The sequence below is a fragment of the Sus scrofa genome, chromosome 3, assembly GCF_054392235.1.
Source record: "Sus scrofa isolate SSC_HxYL_T2T_F1_AM1 chromosome 3, Sscrofa_HxYL_maternal_Yorkshire_Landrace_v2.0, whole genome shotgun sequence".
In the NCBI taxonomy this organism is placed as follows: domain Eukaryota; kingdom Metazoa; phylum Chordata; class Mammalia; order Artiodactyla; family Suidae; genus Sus; species Sus scrofa.
This window is the reverse complement of record NC_139385.1, coordinates 144595861-144612383: the sequence shown is the minus strand read 5'-3', so window position 1 is coordinate 144612383 and position 16523 is coordinate 144595861. Positions and strand designations below refer to the sequence as shown.

Below are 16523 nucleotides of genomic sequence, written 5' to 3'. Positions count from 1 at the left end.
CCCAGCACCTAGCTGGTGGCCGAACCTCAGGTATGCCGTGTGGGGTGTCGACACTGCCCTCCAGCTGCCTGGGTCCCTCAGGGTTGTTCTGCACTCAGGGACCGTCATCGCATATCTGAACAAACACGTGCACCCCAGGGGTCACTGCAGCACTATCACAACAGCAAGACATGGACGCAACCCAAGTGTCTGTCGACAGAGGACTGCTTTCAGGAGATGCGGTACACATACACAGTGGAATACCACTCAGCCATGAAAAAGAATGAAAGCGTGCCTTTGTGGCAACGTGGATGCAACTAGAGACTCCCGTGCTAAATGAAGTGAGGCAGACAGAAAAACAAATACCATAGGATATCACTTATATGTGGCATCTAAAAAACAGTACAAGAGAACTTATTTACGAAACAGAAATAGACCCAGAGGTACAGAAAACAAACTTACAGTCACTGAAGGGGAAGGCGGGGGGTAGATTAGCAGGTTGGGGTTAATCCACACACCCTGCTCTCTATAAAATGTATAAGCTGCAAGGGCCTATTGTCTAGTGCAGGGAACTATATTCAAAATCTTGTCATAAGCTTTTAACAGAAAATAAATTGAAAAAGAATATAAACACCTACATATGTCTGTCTAACCAAGTCACTCCGCTGTGCATCCGAAACTAACACAACTCGTCGCCAATTTCAAAGGTAATTATTTCATTGTTAATAATGACAACCACCACGGCGGAGGTGAGGGTCCTGACACAACTCCATCTGCAGGCGGATCCGGTCGGCACGCCGGTGGGCTTGTGAGAACTTCTGGTTTCTTCATACTGCAAAAGCCTCCGATGCTGAATACAAATTCACCCAAACCTCTCCAGAATCAGACTCTGTGCTGCAAAAATCCTTCTTGAGAAAATAGAGTTGTCTAAAACTGCCATGTGAAATATTTTTTGTTGGCAGCGTTTAAATCCACTTTCCTCCAACCTCTAAAGTGGAAAAACAATTTTCATCTGGAAGCAAGCGCTCGGGGAGAAGCGGCTGGCGGGAGTATCGTTCTCAGGGCTTTGCGGTCTCGCCCAGAGGCCTGCTTCCGTCTGTGCTGAGCTGGGCTTTCGGTCTTGTCCAGCCAAAATGCGCGCACTTCCCGCTCCGACCCACACTGCGAGGGGCTGGGGGGTGGCGGGCCCACCCAGGGGTCGGGAAGCTGTCCCATTGCCACGGCCGGCAGCGCGGACACCAGGGGACAGGCCGGCCGTCGCCGGAGGGGGTTGGAAAGCCTGGGCCTGTCCGGGCGCTCGGCCCCTGGGTTTGGCAAAACCTGTTTCCCGTTCCCTCTGCTGCCCCTCGGGAGCCCGTGGTCCACCCGCCCCCGCCCGCCCACCGCCTGGAAAGGATCCTCTACGGAAGCCCCCAGATGCCCCAGCCGGCCAGGGAGTCAGGGCCGCGGTTGCAGCCCAGACACCAAGGCTCCCGCGGATGGAGCGCAGGTTCGAGAACTGCACACGCGCCTGGCTCCTGAGCATCAGGAGACGCGCCGGCCTCGCGCAGCCCAGGAGGCTCTGACCCCGTGAGGGCGCCGCACCTGCCCCCGGGCTCCGGTCTGCAGAGTCGCCTGTTCCCTGAGATGCACTTGGGACCCCCCTCGACGCTCAAGGCATTTCAGGGTCGCCGACGGGCATGCGGGGCAGCCCACAATGGGTCCCGCCGGTGCTCAGCCCGGCCTCGGCCCCAGCTGGTCCTGGGCTCCGGGTGCCTCCCGGTCCGGCTGGTGCCCGTGCCCCGCCTTCGAGCTCCGGTGGCGAGATCTCCGTTGACAGCGGCCCCAGGCCCAGGGCGGCAGCGCGGGCCCCGAAGGACGCTGATCCCTCGCCGGGTTCCTCCGTGAGGCACGTCGCAGCCTCCTCCCCTCTGCTCCCCTCACCCCGCGCAGGGCGACAGTGTCCCCAGACTCCAGAGGGAAAGTGCTGCGACACGGAACCCTGCACCGGACTTCCTCCTGTTTGGCGTGAGAGTAATCTCACGACAGCCTCACGATGTGTGCAAGCGACGTGGCCTCCTGGAGAGAAAGCCCGCGAGATGCCTTCAGACAGGTCTAGACACTGAGTTCAAGCCGGGCCCCAGGATGGAAACGGGCGGACACTGGCAAATAAGCCACTTTCGCCCAAAGTCCAGGCTCCATTTTCTGATAAATATGAATAAACAACACAGATTTTCAAAGGGCAGCTCGGACTAGAAGACGTGTGATGTCTAAGAATTTTTAAAGAGTCAATAAATCTAAGCCTCCAGCAAAGCCCAGCCAGGACGAGCGTGGGCAGGGCTTTGAGACCCAGGGCAGGGCTGTCCGAGGTCCTTCTCGCTTGGTGTTGCTCTGGGGACACAGGCCCGGGCCCCCGTGTGCGCGTGCAGCAGCCATCGCTACGCAGAAGCAGAGAGGCGCTCCTGAAACGCCCTGACGGGGGCTGCTGGAGTCGGCTGGGCCGTGCCAGGTCATCTCTAGGTTCTGGCTCCCTAAGAACCTGGATAACTTGTAATAAAATCTGAATAACTAGCAACTGTGATCGGCGCCTTAGAGATGCTTGGTAAGTGTTTGGATTTTGGACGAGGAGGCATTTGAGACAAGAGGTGGGAGAAACGGAAAATACTGTCATCAAAATAAAATGCTGTCATCAAAATGCACCAACAACTGCCACCAAGGTGTGGTCAGTCTAGTCGAACCAACGGCACAGATGACAAATGAAAGGGCATCCGTGAGCCACCGCTGGAAGGGGTGTGGGTCTCTCAGGGCACCAGCAAGGCAACCTCCATGCCAGCAAATTAACCAGTACACTGGTCAACCAACCGCTACACCCGTAAACCAACCACTATACAAGTGAACCAGCCTCCATGCCAATAAACTAACCACTACCCTAGTCAACCAACCACTACACCAGTAAACCAGCCTCCACACCAGTAAACTAACCACTACACCAGTAAACCAACTACTACATAGTAAACCAATTCCACACCAGTTAAGAAACTCCCTCATCAGTAAACCGACCACAACATAAGCAATCTCCACAGCAATAAACCAACCTCTACACCAATAAACTAACTGCTGTACTAGTAAACCTACCTCCATGCCAATACACTAACCATTACACCAGTAAGCCAGCTACTACACTGGTAAACTGACCTCCACACCTATAAACTAACCGTTACACTAGTCTAGTCACTACACTGTAAACCAACCCACTCACAGTAAACTGACCTCCGTACCAGCCAGTCAAACTCCACACCAGTTAACTGACCACAACACTAGGAAACCAACTTCTACACCAGCAAACCAACCCCTGTACCAGGAAACTAAGCTCTACCCCAGTTAACAACCTCTGCTCCGATGCACTGAGCACTACAGGGAGCAGCAGCCGCCATCCCCGTGTCTGCGCCCCCGTGTCCGCGCCCCCGTGTCCTCGCCCCCGTGTCCGCGCCCCCGTGTCCTCGCCCCGGCTGGCTCCAGACCTGCGTCATCAGGTGCAGGAGGCCCTCAGGACCCTAGTGACGGGCCCTCTGGGAAGGAGGCACTCCCAGTCACCCCGGACTGATCGGATGCTCGGTGCCCGCTTACCTGGGCACCCAGCGGAAGGCTGTGCTGGGCACAGAAGCCAGCATTCTGTGCACATCACAGGGACGCATGCCATCAGACTGTCCCCACCTCCTGCCGCATCAGAGACCAGATCTGGACACAGAGGACACGGCCACTACCAGGGGGCGCGGCCACCTGCACCGTGTCCTCAGGACCGCTCCAGCCCAAGATCACCTGGAGCAGGGGCAGCAACCGTTCCTTCACGAGCTCAGCGCTGGGTCTGTGTTCCTCCAGCCCTTGCCCTGAATTTAGAAGGACCTTCTCTAGCCCCCTGCGGCCTGGGCGTCCTGCCACCCCGAGCCCAGGAGCTCCAAGAGCCCAGGACTCCGTCTTCACAGGCGCAGCCCTGCAGGGGTCTAGCAGGTGGTCCCACCGGGAGGTCAGAGCACGCTGCCTGCCCTGTCCTGACGGTCCCTGGTGGATACACCTGCAGAGACAAAGGGCCAGTGAAACACGGCTCCGGCAATTCAGGCCCAAGGACGCTGAGCCCTGGAAAAGACGTTGGCCCTTCTCCACGTGATCGGTCACCCAGTCAGACCAAGGGACCACCCGTGTGGTGGGGAAGGAGAGGCTGGGGTCCATGGGCCCCCAGTCCCCAAATCGTGTAAGAGCAGGAGCTGCGGTTCCCGGGAGGCCATCTGGCTACAGCCATTTCCAAATACACCCTGGAACCAGCCAGGACAGGGGAGGGTCCGTGTCAAGTTCCTAGGTCACGGAGGGGACGATTGGCCACGGGACAGGAGCTGCCCTGTCCCAAGCAGAGGTTCTCGTGGCTCCCCTGACGAGAGCAGAAATCCCTGCTGTCTCGTGACGGACGGAGGCCTCGGGCTGCGGCAGCTCGTGGACCAGGACCTGGGGAGGGGCTCCCTCTGCTGAGGTGGAAAATCACCTGGAAAGAGCCCAGGCCAGGCAGCGCGCTGCCCGCGCCAGAATTAGCTCTAAGCACCAATTTCTCCAGCTGTTGCCAAAGACAAGAAACACTTCCAAGAACCCCGGTGCAGAGCCTCCTAACGGAAATAGCACCGCAGTCCCACCGGCCCTGGCTGGAAGGTTCCAGAAGGCACGGAAGGACCAAAGCCACGCACTCTGAGTTGAGAGACAATTCAGATGGCTAATGTCTTCCTGAGCAGGAACCAGAACAATAATGCCAGGAAACCGGGGCTCCATGAAGGCCCTCGGGCAAATCTGGAGGAAGCACCTTTAGTTTGTAAGATTCACGGGCTGCTGCCCGAAAAGACGGACAAATACCAACCGCCGAGGGGAGACATTCGAAGGATAAAGTCGGAGTGGCTGCTGGTCGTCCCAGTAATGCACAGCCGTTCACACCGACACCGTCCTGTAGACACAGCTCCGCCCGCTGTGGGTAAAACCTGGCTGTTACATGATGGACCCCAACATGCCCGGAGGGGGTTGCCGTCCTGGTTCCCTGAGCGTGAGCCCGAGTGTGACCTTGAGTGTGACCTTGAGTGCGACCCCCTAGTATGACCCCCAGCGCGACCCTGCGTGTGACCCATGTGCCCACCGGCTGAGTTCACCACCCTCTGCGGGTCACTCTGTGTGTGTGGTTGGCAACGAGGGTCCTGGCGGCTCTGTCTGTCCTTCTGACGCCGGGTCACCTCTGGAGCGTCCACCGGAGGCCCTCACTCTGGAATCATCTCCGAGGCGCCAACAGGGCCCGGGGGTGCCTCTCGCAGGATGAGGGCGCGGGAGCCGCACCCGCATCGTCTTACTTTCTGAGGAAGGTCTTCTTTTTCCGGTTTTACACGAAGAGAGACCAGTAACCGGCCGGGGGGTCCGGCAACGGCGCGCGGGGCTCAGGAGAGGAGCTCAAAGCACAGCGCAGTTTTGCGCCCAGCACGTGGCCGCTGCCTCGCGCGGGGAGGAAACACATCCCTTCCGGTGCCTCGGAAGTGCCCGGAGACGAAGGGGTGCCGGAAACACGCCTCGGAAGTGCCCGGAGACGAAGGGGTGACGGAAACACGCCTCGGAAGTGCCCGGAGACGAAGGGGTGACGGAAACACGCCGACGGCAGCAGGTGTGGGCAGAGGCCCCGAGGCCTCGTGGCCTCTTGTCTGGGACCAGGAGCTGAGCACCGGGCAGGTGGCAAGCTTCCCGAGGAGCGGGGCGTGCAGTCAGGCCAGCGGGCCCCTCGAGTCCCAGCGCGGCGGGAGCCTGGCCCTGGGCTGCTCTGGGAGTCGGCTCGGCCCAGACCCCAGGCCGGCGGGGGTGGTGGGTGTTTAGGGCGACCCCGTTCCTCCACACGCTGCAGAGCAGATCGGGTCTAGACGGCTTTCCCGAGGCCCACGAAGGCCACGTTCAGAAGAAACAAGTCATGGTGTCTTGACTCACTGCGGAAACCAGGCGAGACCCTCCCGGAGTCTCTCTGCTCGTGGTTACGCGTCCACGGCCCAGGAGCAGGGAGGGAGCTACCCTCACCCGCAGGGCCAAGGGCCCGGCCCTGCCTGCTTTGAGAAGGGCAGTGCCCACGGCGGCCCAGCCGGGGGAGGACAGGGCCACGCTCAAGACGGCGCTGCAGCCCGTGGGGAGGCTGAGAGCGAAGCAGGAGCCACAGCCCCAGGCCCCTCAGAAGCGCTTCCCGTGATGCTGCCGGCTCTCCCGCGCCCGGGGCTTGGCCCCAGCAGCCGGATGGTTCCCCCAGGACCACACGGAGGGAAGAGAACAGGGCTGTGTGTGTACCTTCTCCTCAGAAAACGCAGAGCACGCGAGCAGAGAGCCCCGTCTCGATCCCACCAGTCCCCACCAGCCCTGAAGGGCCGTCTATACCCGCCGTTTCAGCCCCTCTCCTGCCTTCCCGCACCCCTCCATCAGCTTTCACCGCCGACACCCCACAAACACGACCGTCAGTGGCCTCGGGTGGCTCCAAAGGCCAGTTCGGCCCCCTCACCCCCGACTTAACCTACAGGAGCGTGAACAGGGGACCCCCCGACTTAACCTATAGGAACGTGAAGAGGGGGACCCCCCGACTTAACCTACAGGAGCATGAACAGGGGGACCCCCCGAAATCACATGGATTCCATTTCCTACCTCACTCTCGCCTCCACCCAGGCACCTCCTCCCTCCACCTGCAGTGGCCTCCGGGTCGTCATGCTGCCACCTGCTGGGAGCTGCTGCTCAGGACCCAGGTCCCCAGAAGAGGCAGAAGGGGGCCTGGTCTGTTACCGCGTGTGGCCGTGGGCACAACAGGCGACTTCAGCCAGCGGCCCCTCCCCTGCTCTCTGGGCCGCAGGCCCTGGCGTCCACCCAAGGCCCCGGGCTCCTTCAGCTCCCCCACCCCCTTCCGCAGAGACTCCACGTCCCCAGAGGGTCCTTGGAAAATCCAAGGAGAATCGGGGCACGAGGTCAGCGTCAGCTGCCGACGCCATTAGCGGGAGGGGCTGGAAAACGCGCTGACATCCCGGAGCAGAGTCCGCCACCACCCTCGCGACGACAGTGGCAGGAGCGTTCGACCCACTGGGCCTGAGCGAGCGTCCACAGGCTTTTCCTCAAATCCTGAAAACCACCCAACAGACAGAAGCCAAGGCCAGGGCAGCTGAGCAGGGCTCAGGGTCACACAGCTGGGAAAGGCGCCTGGCACCCCGTCTGTCCCTCCCTGTCTGTCCTCCTCACCCCCGGTCTGTTCATCCTCGGGCGAGACCACTTCCTGACCCTCAGGTCCCCTCGTCCAGTGGGTTCAGGGCCTGGCGTCAGAGCCACACGGCTCCCCCGTCTCTGGGTGGCATCTCCCCAGGCCCTCACGCTGACCTCACTGCTGGCAGGGCCACCATGGCCTCATCACAGGTGGCTGGTGACCACGGGTCTGCCTACATCGAGGGGGCAGAACTGGGCAGCACAGGCAAACCAGTGTCAAAGTGACCTTGACAGTGGCCGTCGTTCATGCAGACGTCCCCCAGGTCTTCACCGCAGGGAAAGCACAGCCAGACTGGCCGGCGGGCAGGCCACATGGTCACGCCGAATCCAGGGGGCTCTCAGGGCAGCTCTTGTTCTGTAAGAGTCGGAACTGGGTCTGGACGCTCCTCTGATCCAGACGCCATGTCCCTCACAGCTGTTCCCTGACCTCGCGGAGGGAGGGCTCTCTGCCGGCCTGGCAGGCTCAGGGACCACAGGGGACACGACAGAGAACGGCCACTGTGGGTCCAGTAGCTCCGGACCCATGAAGAACCAGGGACCCTGTTCATCGTTCCTCCTGTTAGACCCCAGTCGGGAGCCTCGACAGACACACGGACACACAGACAAACACTGACACAAACAGGCACACACGGACCCAAGCACACAGCACACACACAGACGCACACACACTGACACCGACACACAAACACGCAGACTTACACAGACACGTTTTCTCACGTCTTCGCCTCGCGGGGCCTCGCTCGGCCTTCCCGCAAAGGCTGCGATGGCCCCCGCCCGTTTTCTCCATCTCGGCTTAGAAGCAGCAAATCGCCAGGACCGGGGACACCCGCGGGCCTCGCACAGGGGAGCCGTGTCTTCACTCAGGGCACGAAAAACACAGGCCAGCCCCTCTCTTGTGACGGCCACCCCGCTCGGGCTCCGGAGGAGAAAGGTGTCACCTCCGGGAAGCCCATGGGGCGGGAAGCGGCCCGCGCCGCGGACCCGCGGGCAAGGACGTTGGGCGAGTGATGAGGTCCAGGCCGGAGGCCCTGCCTGGGCAGGAGGCACCTGGGGCTTCGGGCACACGGCCCTCCCAGCCTCGCGGACCTGCAGCCCGGCCCGGGCGCCTCCACTGAGGGTCACTGGGCGAGGCTGAGCGGAGTCGGCCTCCTTAGGAAAGGGAAGAAGCAGCAGCACACCTGTTTTTTTTTTCCTTTTAAAGGCAAAATCTAGATTACGTGTAAAATACGCCTGGAAAGGGCATCTCGGGTGCAAGATGGAGACCCACGAACTGTGTCATTTAAGAGCACAGACGCCCTTCCACCTGGCCTGCAGGCAGCTCCCGTGGTGGCGCAGCGGTAACGACCCCGACTGGTATCCACGAGGACTTGGGTTCGATCCCCGGCCTCGATCAGTGGGTTAAGGATCTGGCGTTGCCGTGAGCTGTGGTGTAGGTTGCATTGCAGCTCAGATCCTGAATTGCTATGGCTGTGGTGTAGGCCAGCGGCTACAGCTCCGATTAGACCCCTAGCCTGGGAACCTCCATATGCTGCAGGTGCGGCCCTAAAAAGACAAAAAAAAGATACACACACACAAAAAAGATAACCCCCAGCCCTGCAGGCACCACTCTGGGCCCAGACGCAGGCAGCGCCAGCCCCCCAGTGTCTCTGCCCCACCCCTGGATGTGAGGGCCCTGGCGGGCGGGTGGCGGGAAGCGCCCTCAGGGACCTCCTGCCCTGCCCCCTCAAGGTCGGGCACTAGCAGCCCAGCTGCGGGAGGGACCTTGGACGGACGCGTGCCCTTTCCTGCAGCAGCCACACGAGGATGAGCCACCCTGCATCCGACCACGGCTCTACTCGTCTCTTCACAGATGGGCCGCCTCGTCCCCTGAGCTGCCCTCCTCTGAAAAAGGGGGACAAGGAGCCTCGTCTTTGGGGAGGATCAGCAGGTGCTCCGTGAAACGAGGGGCTGAAATCCTTGCCTGGTTTTGCTCACAACGGACTCAGTGTCTGTCACACGGCTGTAAAGTGTGTGACTTCAGTGCAAAGCTGGATGGATGGTCACTCCGCAAGGCCCGCGGTGAAGATGACACAGTCGCTGAATCCGAGAGAAGCACCAGTCCTTCTGCTTAGTCCTGTTTATCACTCACCGACTAGTGCTCTATAGTCGGCCTGAGTCCAGCCTGTGTCCAGCCTACGTCCAGCCTCTGTACAACCTACACCCAGTCTACACCCAGTCTACGTCCAGCCTATGTCCAGCCTACATCCAGCCTATGTACAACCTACACCCAGTCTACACCCAGTCTATGTCCAGCCTATGTCCAGCCTACACCCAGCCTACATCCAGCCTACATCCAGCCTATGTACAACCTACACCCAGTCTACACCCAGTCTACGTCCAGCCTACGTCCAAACTACATCCAGCCTACGTCCAACCTACGTGCAGCCTTTGTCCAGCCTACGTCCAGCCTATGTAAAACCTACACCTAGTCTACGTCCAGCTATGTCCAGTCTACGTCCAACCTATGTCCTGTCTACGTCCAGTCTACATCTAGTCTACACCCAGCCTATGTCCAGTCTATGTCCAGCCTACGTCCAGCCTACACCCAGCCCTTGTCACATCTCGAGCCCAGCACAGCCTGGCCACAGCAGGAGCTCCAGAAACATCCTCTGAGTGAAGAGAGGAAAAGGGACCCAGTTCAGGGTGGGCGTCCAGCCCCTCCGGCTGACAGTGAGCAGGGCACCAGTCGGCACCTGTTCACCTCTACCCGAGGCCAGAGGGCATTTACCCAGTGTCCACAGACCAAGAGCTCCTGGACATCCTGCAAAGCTGGACCCTGGGGAGCTGGTGGGAGGGGCGCCCCGCCGGGGGATCGGGTTGGACCCCCGCAGTCTCCGTGTGGGACTCCCGGCAGTGCATACAGTTCACTTCTTTCGCTGACACGACCAGTTGGCTGCAAAAATAAGACTGTTCCGACCAGGATCCAATCAACTCTGCCCCTTGAGGAGCAGAGGTGCCCCCGCCAACGAGGGGCGAGGCGTGGGGTGCTTTAACGGAGGTGAAGACGGGCCCAGAGGCACTTCCAACCCGCCGGGGGTGAGAGCCGAGGTCCGGAAGGTGGTCGGTGAGTCCGAGCAGCAGGGCAGACGCGGCGCCAGAGGCTGGTCACCAGGGGCTCAGGAGGTGAGCGGGGGAGGGGGACACAGGAACAGCAAGTAACGAGGACCAGGACGAGGGTGAGGCCAGCACAAAAGCAGGAAGGCGCTGGGGAGGCCAGGGCTTGGGGGCGTCCGGGCGCATCCTGGCCTCTGCAGGGCTGGGCTACCCGCCCGGGCCTCAAATTTCAAGATGTTGAGTCCAGTGGGAGAGTTTCACATTCAAACTCTGTTAACTTCCTGTTCAGGCAGCCTAGGAACTACCACAGCTCCCTCTCACCCCCGCTTGTACAAAAACACAGGTCACCGCCTATTCCTGTTTTAAGAACTAATGAGACTCTGGGGGCTCGGGCCCAAGCCGGGCATCTCCTGGAGCACAGCTGCCCACAGGAGCCCAGACGCATGTGACACGTGGGCCAGAGCCCGGTCCTGCGAGGCATCTGGCAGGAGCCCCGGGCTGCCCAGTGATGCCCATGAAACGCCCGCATCCGGGGCCGAGCTCGGCGCCTCCGCAGGGCCACACGGTGGACGAGTGCAGAGACCGTGTGTCTGTGTTCAGGTTCCCAGAGGCCCAGGGCGCTGGGCTCCTGCGCGAGGAGCAGCCAGTGAACCAGGCGCTGCCGGTAACATCTCGGGAGCAGCACCGCACGGAGCAGTGTTCACTCAACGGGCATGTTCAGTGTCCCCAAGTTTGGCAAAACCAGGAAAGGACTGGCCTCAGCATCAGAAGAAGGGGGTTTGGGTCTTGGGTTCACAATCCCCGACTGCTGGGGGTGCCAGGGGACCCGAGATGGCGGAGGCGAAGCCATGGCCAGCTGATGCGCTCTGGGACACAGGGCACCGGCCCCGCGCCCTCACTGTCCTCACGCTGAGTCACGGTTCCAAGAACTGATGACACGGGCCAATTTCTGGTGCAGTAATTTTTAAAGAACACAAACACCCGTGTTTTCTGGGAACTTCCTCCGAGACAGCTGCAGACTAAGTTACTCAGCAGAGCCTGGGCTGTGTACCCGGACTTGTTTTGCTCAAAGAGGACAAAACAACAAGAGAATCGGTCTGTGTGCCAGGAAGAGAGAAGGTAACAGGAAAAGTCATGACCATGACGTCATGTTGCTTTCCATCCAGCACCAGAGACCATTACAGAGATTCAGTTTTCAGAAAACACACGGCAAACGCTATACTGAAGACGAGGCTCGAAGTTGGAAACGTTACAATGGCAATCTCCTCTCCTTCCAAGCCTCCCAGATAGAAAAGCCACACTTTCTGCTCTGCCCTGGAACAGCCCCTACATGTGACAAGGGGACAGAACCCTCTCCCCCTGTGACACCAAAGTGGCTGTAAATAAGCTATTTCTGAACAACGGGGCTTCCTGGCAGAACCGACTGGCCCAGCTTTAGACTTTAATGACTGTAATGGCCCAGCCTGAGGCTTTAGAAGCTTTCATGAAAAGCTCTGACTCTAAGATCGCTTGGTTGGCACGGGAGAGAGTTATGACACCAGGTCAGGGGCTGTGGGACAGACCCCGGCCAGCTTCCTACCTCTGGGGACCCCGCCTCTGAACAAAGAAATCCAGACACTGGGAGAGCAGAGAAGATGCAATTATTTTTAACAAACCCCACAACCGTAAACATAGGTACCACTGGAGCTTCTGGAACCTTCCAATTGCAAGCATGCTCCCCCGCGGTCAACGCCCCGGGGTTCGGGGTTTGAGAGCATTCATTACCATCGTACCAAAGAAGCGACTCCACAATTTGAAGATTTCAAGCAACAAGGCTCGAGACTCCACACCTGAGGAGGTTAGAACAGGGTTGGTTCGGGTCCTTTGTCCCAGACACTGAGTTAAAGACCGCAGCCGATGTGACCGGACAGACACGGCCGAGGGACAGGCTGGCCGCGGGCACCAGGGCTGGAGGGCCCGGGTTCCATCGCAGGGCTGCTCCCCACTTGCTGGCCTGAGGCACTGCTGGCCTCTGAGCCTACAGCGGGTCTGGGGGGCGGGGGTGGGTGTGAGGAGGTCCTGGGGTCTGGGTGCTTTGGGGACAGATGGCATCTGACAGCTTCGTCCTGCTGCTGCACGTTCTGTCTCCAAGGTGCTGGGGTCTCCTGGCGACGACTGCGGCGACCGATGAGGGTGCAGAACCAGAAGCAAAAGTTACAAAAAACTCAGACGACTTCCTGACACTGTCGGAAAACGTTTCCTAAATAAAATCGACGAGGATGCTTTAGGGGAGTCCACTAAGCACGCGTAAGAACCTTTGGGCAAATCGCTTGGCAAACAAAACACAGCATTTGTGTCACTGGGCATATACTTTTGCACACAGGAAACAGGTGTGACTGTTTTAAGGCAATGGGCGTTGCTACACGTTCTCGTTTTTAAAGCAAAAGATGCGAAGGGTTGTGCAGCTTCTGAGCATCCACCTGTTCACATCGATGCGGCCCTCGGCCCTGTGCGAGCAGGCCACCCGCTGACCAGGACAGCACCTCGTCTGCAGAGTGGGGAGCGGTGAGCGGACCCTCTGCACCTCGGGCCAGAGCCTCTGGCAGCTTCCCGCCGAGGAGAGTGGGCTGTGGGCCCAGGGTCCCCGGGGAGGGGCTCGGGGCACCACCCATCTCGGTGTCTGCTCGGGACCCGGCCGAAAGGGGCACCTCAGAACCATGGGCATCCAGATGTGGTCAGCACAGGGCACAGGTGCTGGTCTTGGGGGGAGGGGAGGAGTCCAGGCAAGTCGGGGTCTGGCTCCACTGCCCAGCCCCCACGCCCTCCTGCAGCCGCTACCCAACACCCGTCCCTGAGCGCCAGCTCACGGCACCCCCCAAGCCCTGAGACGACTGCAGTGGAAGTTTTCACGTTAGTGAAGAGGCGACATGACGCCGGTCACAGCTGCGGGGCCCTGCTCGCACTTCCTCCTGCTGTGACCTGGGGGGACGCCCCGCAAGAGCAGCCGATTGAGGCTCATCCCTTCCTGCAACAGGGCCACTCGTGGAAGCGGCTCGTGTGTCTCATTCATTGCACGGCATGACATGACTTGGCAACTTTGAAAAATTCAATACTCGATTTTTCCCTGATAATTACACTGTCACTTTTTCCCAGCTCCTGCAAAGATACCCTAAATCCCTTCCAGGTCCTGGTCCCGCCTGGACCCAGGGTACCAGGGGCTGGGAAGCGGTCACATGCTTCTGGCCACAGAGCAGCAGCCCCCATGTCCCCTGCTCAGTGTGTGTGTCCGCTGGTGCCATGGGGCTTCTCCCCGACAAACAGGTCCACACCCCAAACGGGGCGGGGCGGGGGGTGGGCAGGGGCTGGAGGCCTCTCGGGAGCCACCTCCCACCTGCCAAGGTTCACCAGGAGCCCGGCCCCATCTGCCCAACACTGCGCCCGCCGCCCGGGGAGAGGCTCCACTTGAACGAATTCCCCCTTCTGTTTTCATATTTTCCCCACGAACAGTCCGTGCTGACCCCAGGGTCCCTCGGAGACCCGCCCCATGGTCATCGGATTGGCTCACGGAAAGAAGACCATTCACCGTTTGAGAACGTGGCCCATTTATTGGAACTGAAAGCGTCCCTACATAGTGCAAATGTCTCTTTGGTGACGTACGGATTACAACGCACGGGAGAGAAGCACCTGCTGCCGGCAGACGGTGAGAGGAGCAAGCGGCTGCAGCTCCACCTCTTCCCCGTGGCGGCCGGGTCTGACTGCTGGTCCTGCACATCAGGCCCACAACCAGAGCCTCCAGGAAGCGCGGACAAAGCCAAGCCCCGCCACCGCCCGAGCCTCCCGTCTTAACCCTCTGCAGGAGGCCACAGATAAGCCCCGGGCCCCTTCAGGCCCCAGAACACTCCGGGACACTCCAGAAAGTGGATCTGCCGCCGCTTCCTACCTGAGCAAGTTACACAACCACCAGCTTTTAGACAGCGTCATCCGTCTTCTGTTTACAGAGATCAGTCCCAAAATTTGGCTACCCAGTTTGCCTCGATATTTCAAAAGAAGTCCCATGTCCCTGAAACACCAGAGCTTTCGTTTATCACGTGGTGAGCGTGTTTAACGCCCTTGGGCTGGAGCGTCAGCACAGCCCACCCGGGGTCTCCTATCGCGGGGAGGCACCTGTGCTGGGCTGAAACCAGGCTTCCAAGCTGCCCGCCCCACCCAGACACCATGGGTGACCGGCCCCGCCCCGCCCCCAAGATGGGCTCCACACGGTGCCACCGGCTGCCGACGTGCCCGTGTGGACCGAGGCGGCCAGGGCCCTCGTGGGTCTCCCATGGGAAGGGCGGCTGGGCCCTGGGTCTGTGCCGCGGGCCGCACCCGGCTCCCAGGCGGCACTCGAGACCGCGGAACCCAGGAGGACGTGCCCAGGCACCACGTTTCTCAGAACACAGACCACCTTGCATTTGGAACAAGACAGAAGGTTTTCCGGTCAGTTAAAGAGGGAAATTACGAGGTATGAAAGGTGCGCTTCACTGAATTCTACAAGAACTTTTGCCAAGTGGGGCTGAGTTTTCTGCCGCATCTGAAACTAAAACATGGGCAAAATGTCATCAAACATCAGGCACTGTGAAAATACACATGAGATACAGGGACTGGTCTTCTCCAACGCACACTCACACAACCTGAAGTTATGAGCAAGTCCCCACACTCGAGTTCCTCCGGGTGGAAGATCCAGAACGGATGGCTGTGCCGTGGCTCTGGCGGGACCCAGCGGGCCTGGAGCGGAGCATGAGCCGGCCGAGGGCGGGCGGTGGCTGCACGGACAGTGATCCTGACAGCGCGGGGTTTCCACGTCCGGTCCACACCAGCAGCGTGCGTGCGAGTGACCGCGAACACGGGCCTGTCCTGACGCGGCCACAAGCCTCGCAGTCCCGGGTGGGAGGCAGTCGCAGGACGTGCTTCTCCTCCGGCGGCCGGCAGGGGGCTCTCTGCTCTGCGACCGGGGGGCGCCGGGATGCCGCGGGGGCTGGAGGGGGCGGCCAGAGCCGTGCTCCCCACGGAGACCGACCCCCAGCGCCTCCGAAAGGACTGTCTCGAGTGCCAAAGACTGACTTGCTTTCAAATCCCATGTCCCTCCTCTGGCGGCTCCACTCTGCGCCCGCCCTTGGCGACACGACTGAAAGCTCCTGGTGTCAGAAACCAAGCGAGACTAGCGTTCAGTTGAGAAGAAACGGTGATATTAGGTAAAATCAACTTAGGAGCCTAAATGATGTAACTGTGCAATTTAATAGTAGCACCAATTTTTTCATTAAAAAATTAAATAAAAACCTGAGAAATCTAACATGACGTCAGGACACGCGTCTGCTCCATGGTCCCCTGGCGACAGCGCCGCGTCCTGGCCGTGAAACACCTCGCCTCGTGTCCCCGGCAGCCTGTACTCCCTGCACGGGCACGACCGTGGGGACGAGCACAGGAGCACCAGGGCTCCCGGGCACTTAGGGCCCCCTTCCCGCCGAGGCTCCCGGGCAGACCGGACAGCAGGCCCCGCCGACTCTCACGGGCGCCGGACAATCGGCAGGCTGGCAAGTCTCCACGAAGCAGGTGACCTGCCCGTCCTGCAGAGATGGTGCAAAGCCGTCAGTCCTGGGGGCGGCCCGCCTCCCAGCCCCAGCTCTGCCCGGGCGCCCAGTCCTCCCAGAGGCTCCACACCACCCTCTGCTTTGCTGCTCGTCCCCCTCACGGAGGAGACCCCAGACCACAGCTGCCCACCCTCCGTGCCTCACGTGGGAGCCCCAGGTGGCATCCCCGGATGCCGACCAGGAGAGCCGACAATGGAGAAGCTGAGAAGAAAGGGCTGCGTCCAAACCAGGCAGCCATCAGGGACCCCGACCCCTGCTCTGCCCAGGCCAGGGGACAAACCCCTCCCTGTCTGCACAGACTCGCCCGCTGTCCTCTGGTCCCATGTCCCGGCTTGGCCCCCAAATGCCAGCCCAGCCTGGGCTGCAGCCAGGCCTGCCCACATGGCCACCGCAGCCCCCTCCGTCCCCTGGTTCTGAGACCAGGGACCGCCCTTCTCACTAGTGTAGACACCCGCCTGGCGCTGGGGCGGCGGTGTCCGTGACAACCATTAATAAGACTCAGGGAGGAGCCCCCAGCTCCGGGGAGAAGGAGGGGGCCCCATGGCTAGACGCTCTGCTGCCCAGCTGCCTACC

At 60.4% G+C, this 16523-nt stretch overlaps 1 protein-coding gene and 1 long non-coding RNA gene across 15 annotated transcripts in view; one reads left to right on the top strand and one right to left on the bottom strand.

Annotated features, from left to right (window-relative positions):
• Window positions 1-10308: 10308 nt before the first annotated feature.
• LOC146404998 (uncharacterized) lies at window positions 10309-15657 on the top strand. The gene is made up of 2 exons (XR_014842587.1): window positions 10309-12181; window positions 12476-15657. It is a non-coding gene; the product is annotated as an uncharacterized LOC146404998 (long non-coding RNA).
• The window catches only part of PXDN (peroxidasin), a 56402-nt gene continuing 53787 nt past the window's right edge, over window positions 13909-16523 (bottom strand). For 10 of the 14 annotated variants that reach the window (XM_085020034.1, XM_003125405.7, XM_005662787.4 and 7 more), the window contains one exon: window positions 13909-15926. In XM_085020034.1, the coding sequence (XP_084876160.1) occupies window positions 15807-15926 (120 nt within the window). In that variant the 3' untranslated portion in view covers window positions 13909-15806. The remainder of the gene's footprint in view (window positions 15927-16523) is intronic. The other 4 variants (XR_014842583.1, XR_014842584.1, XR_014842585.1 and 1 more) reach the window with 1 other exon arrangement.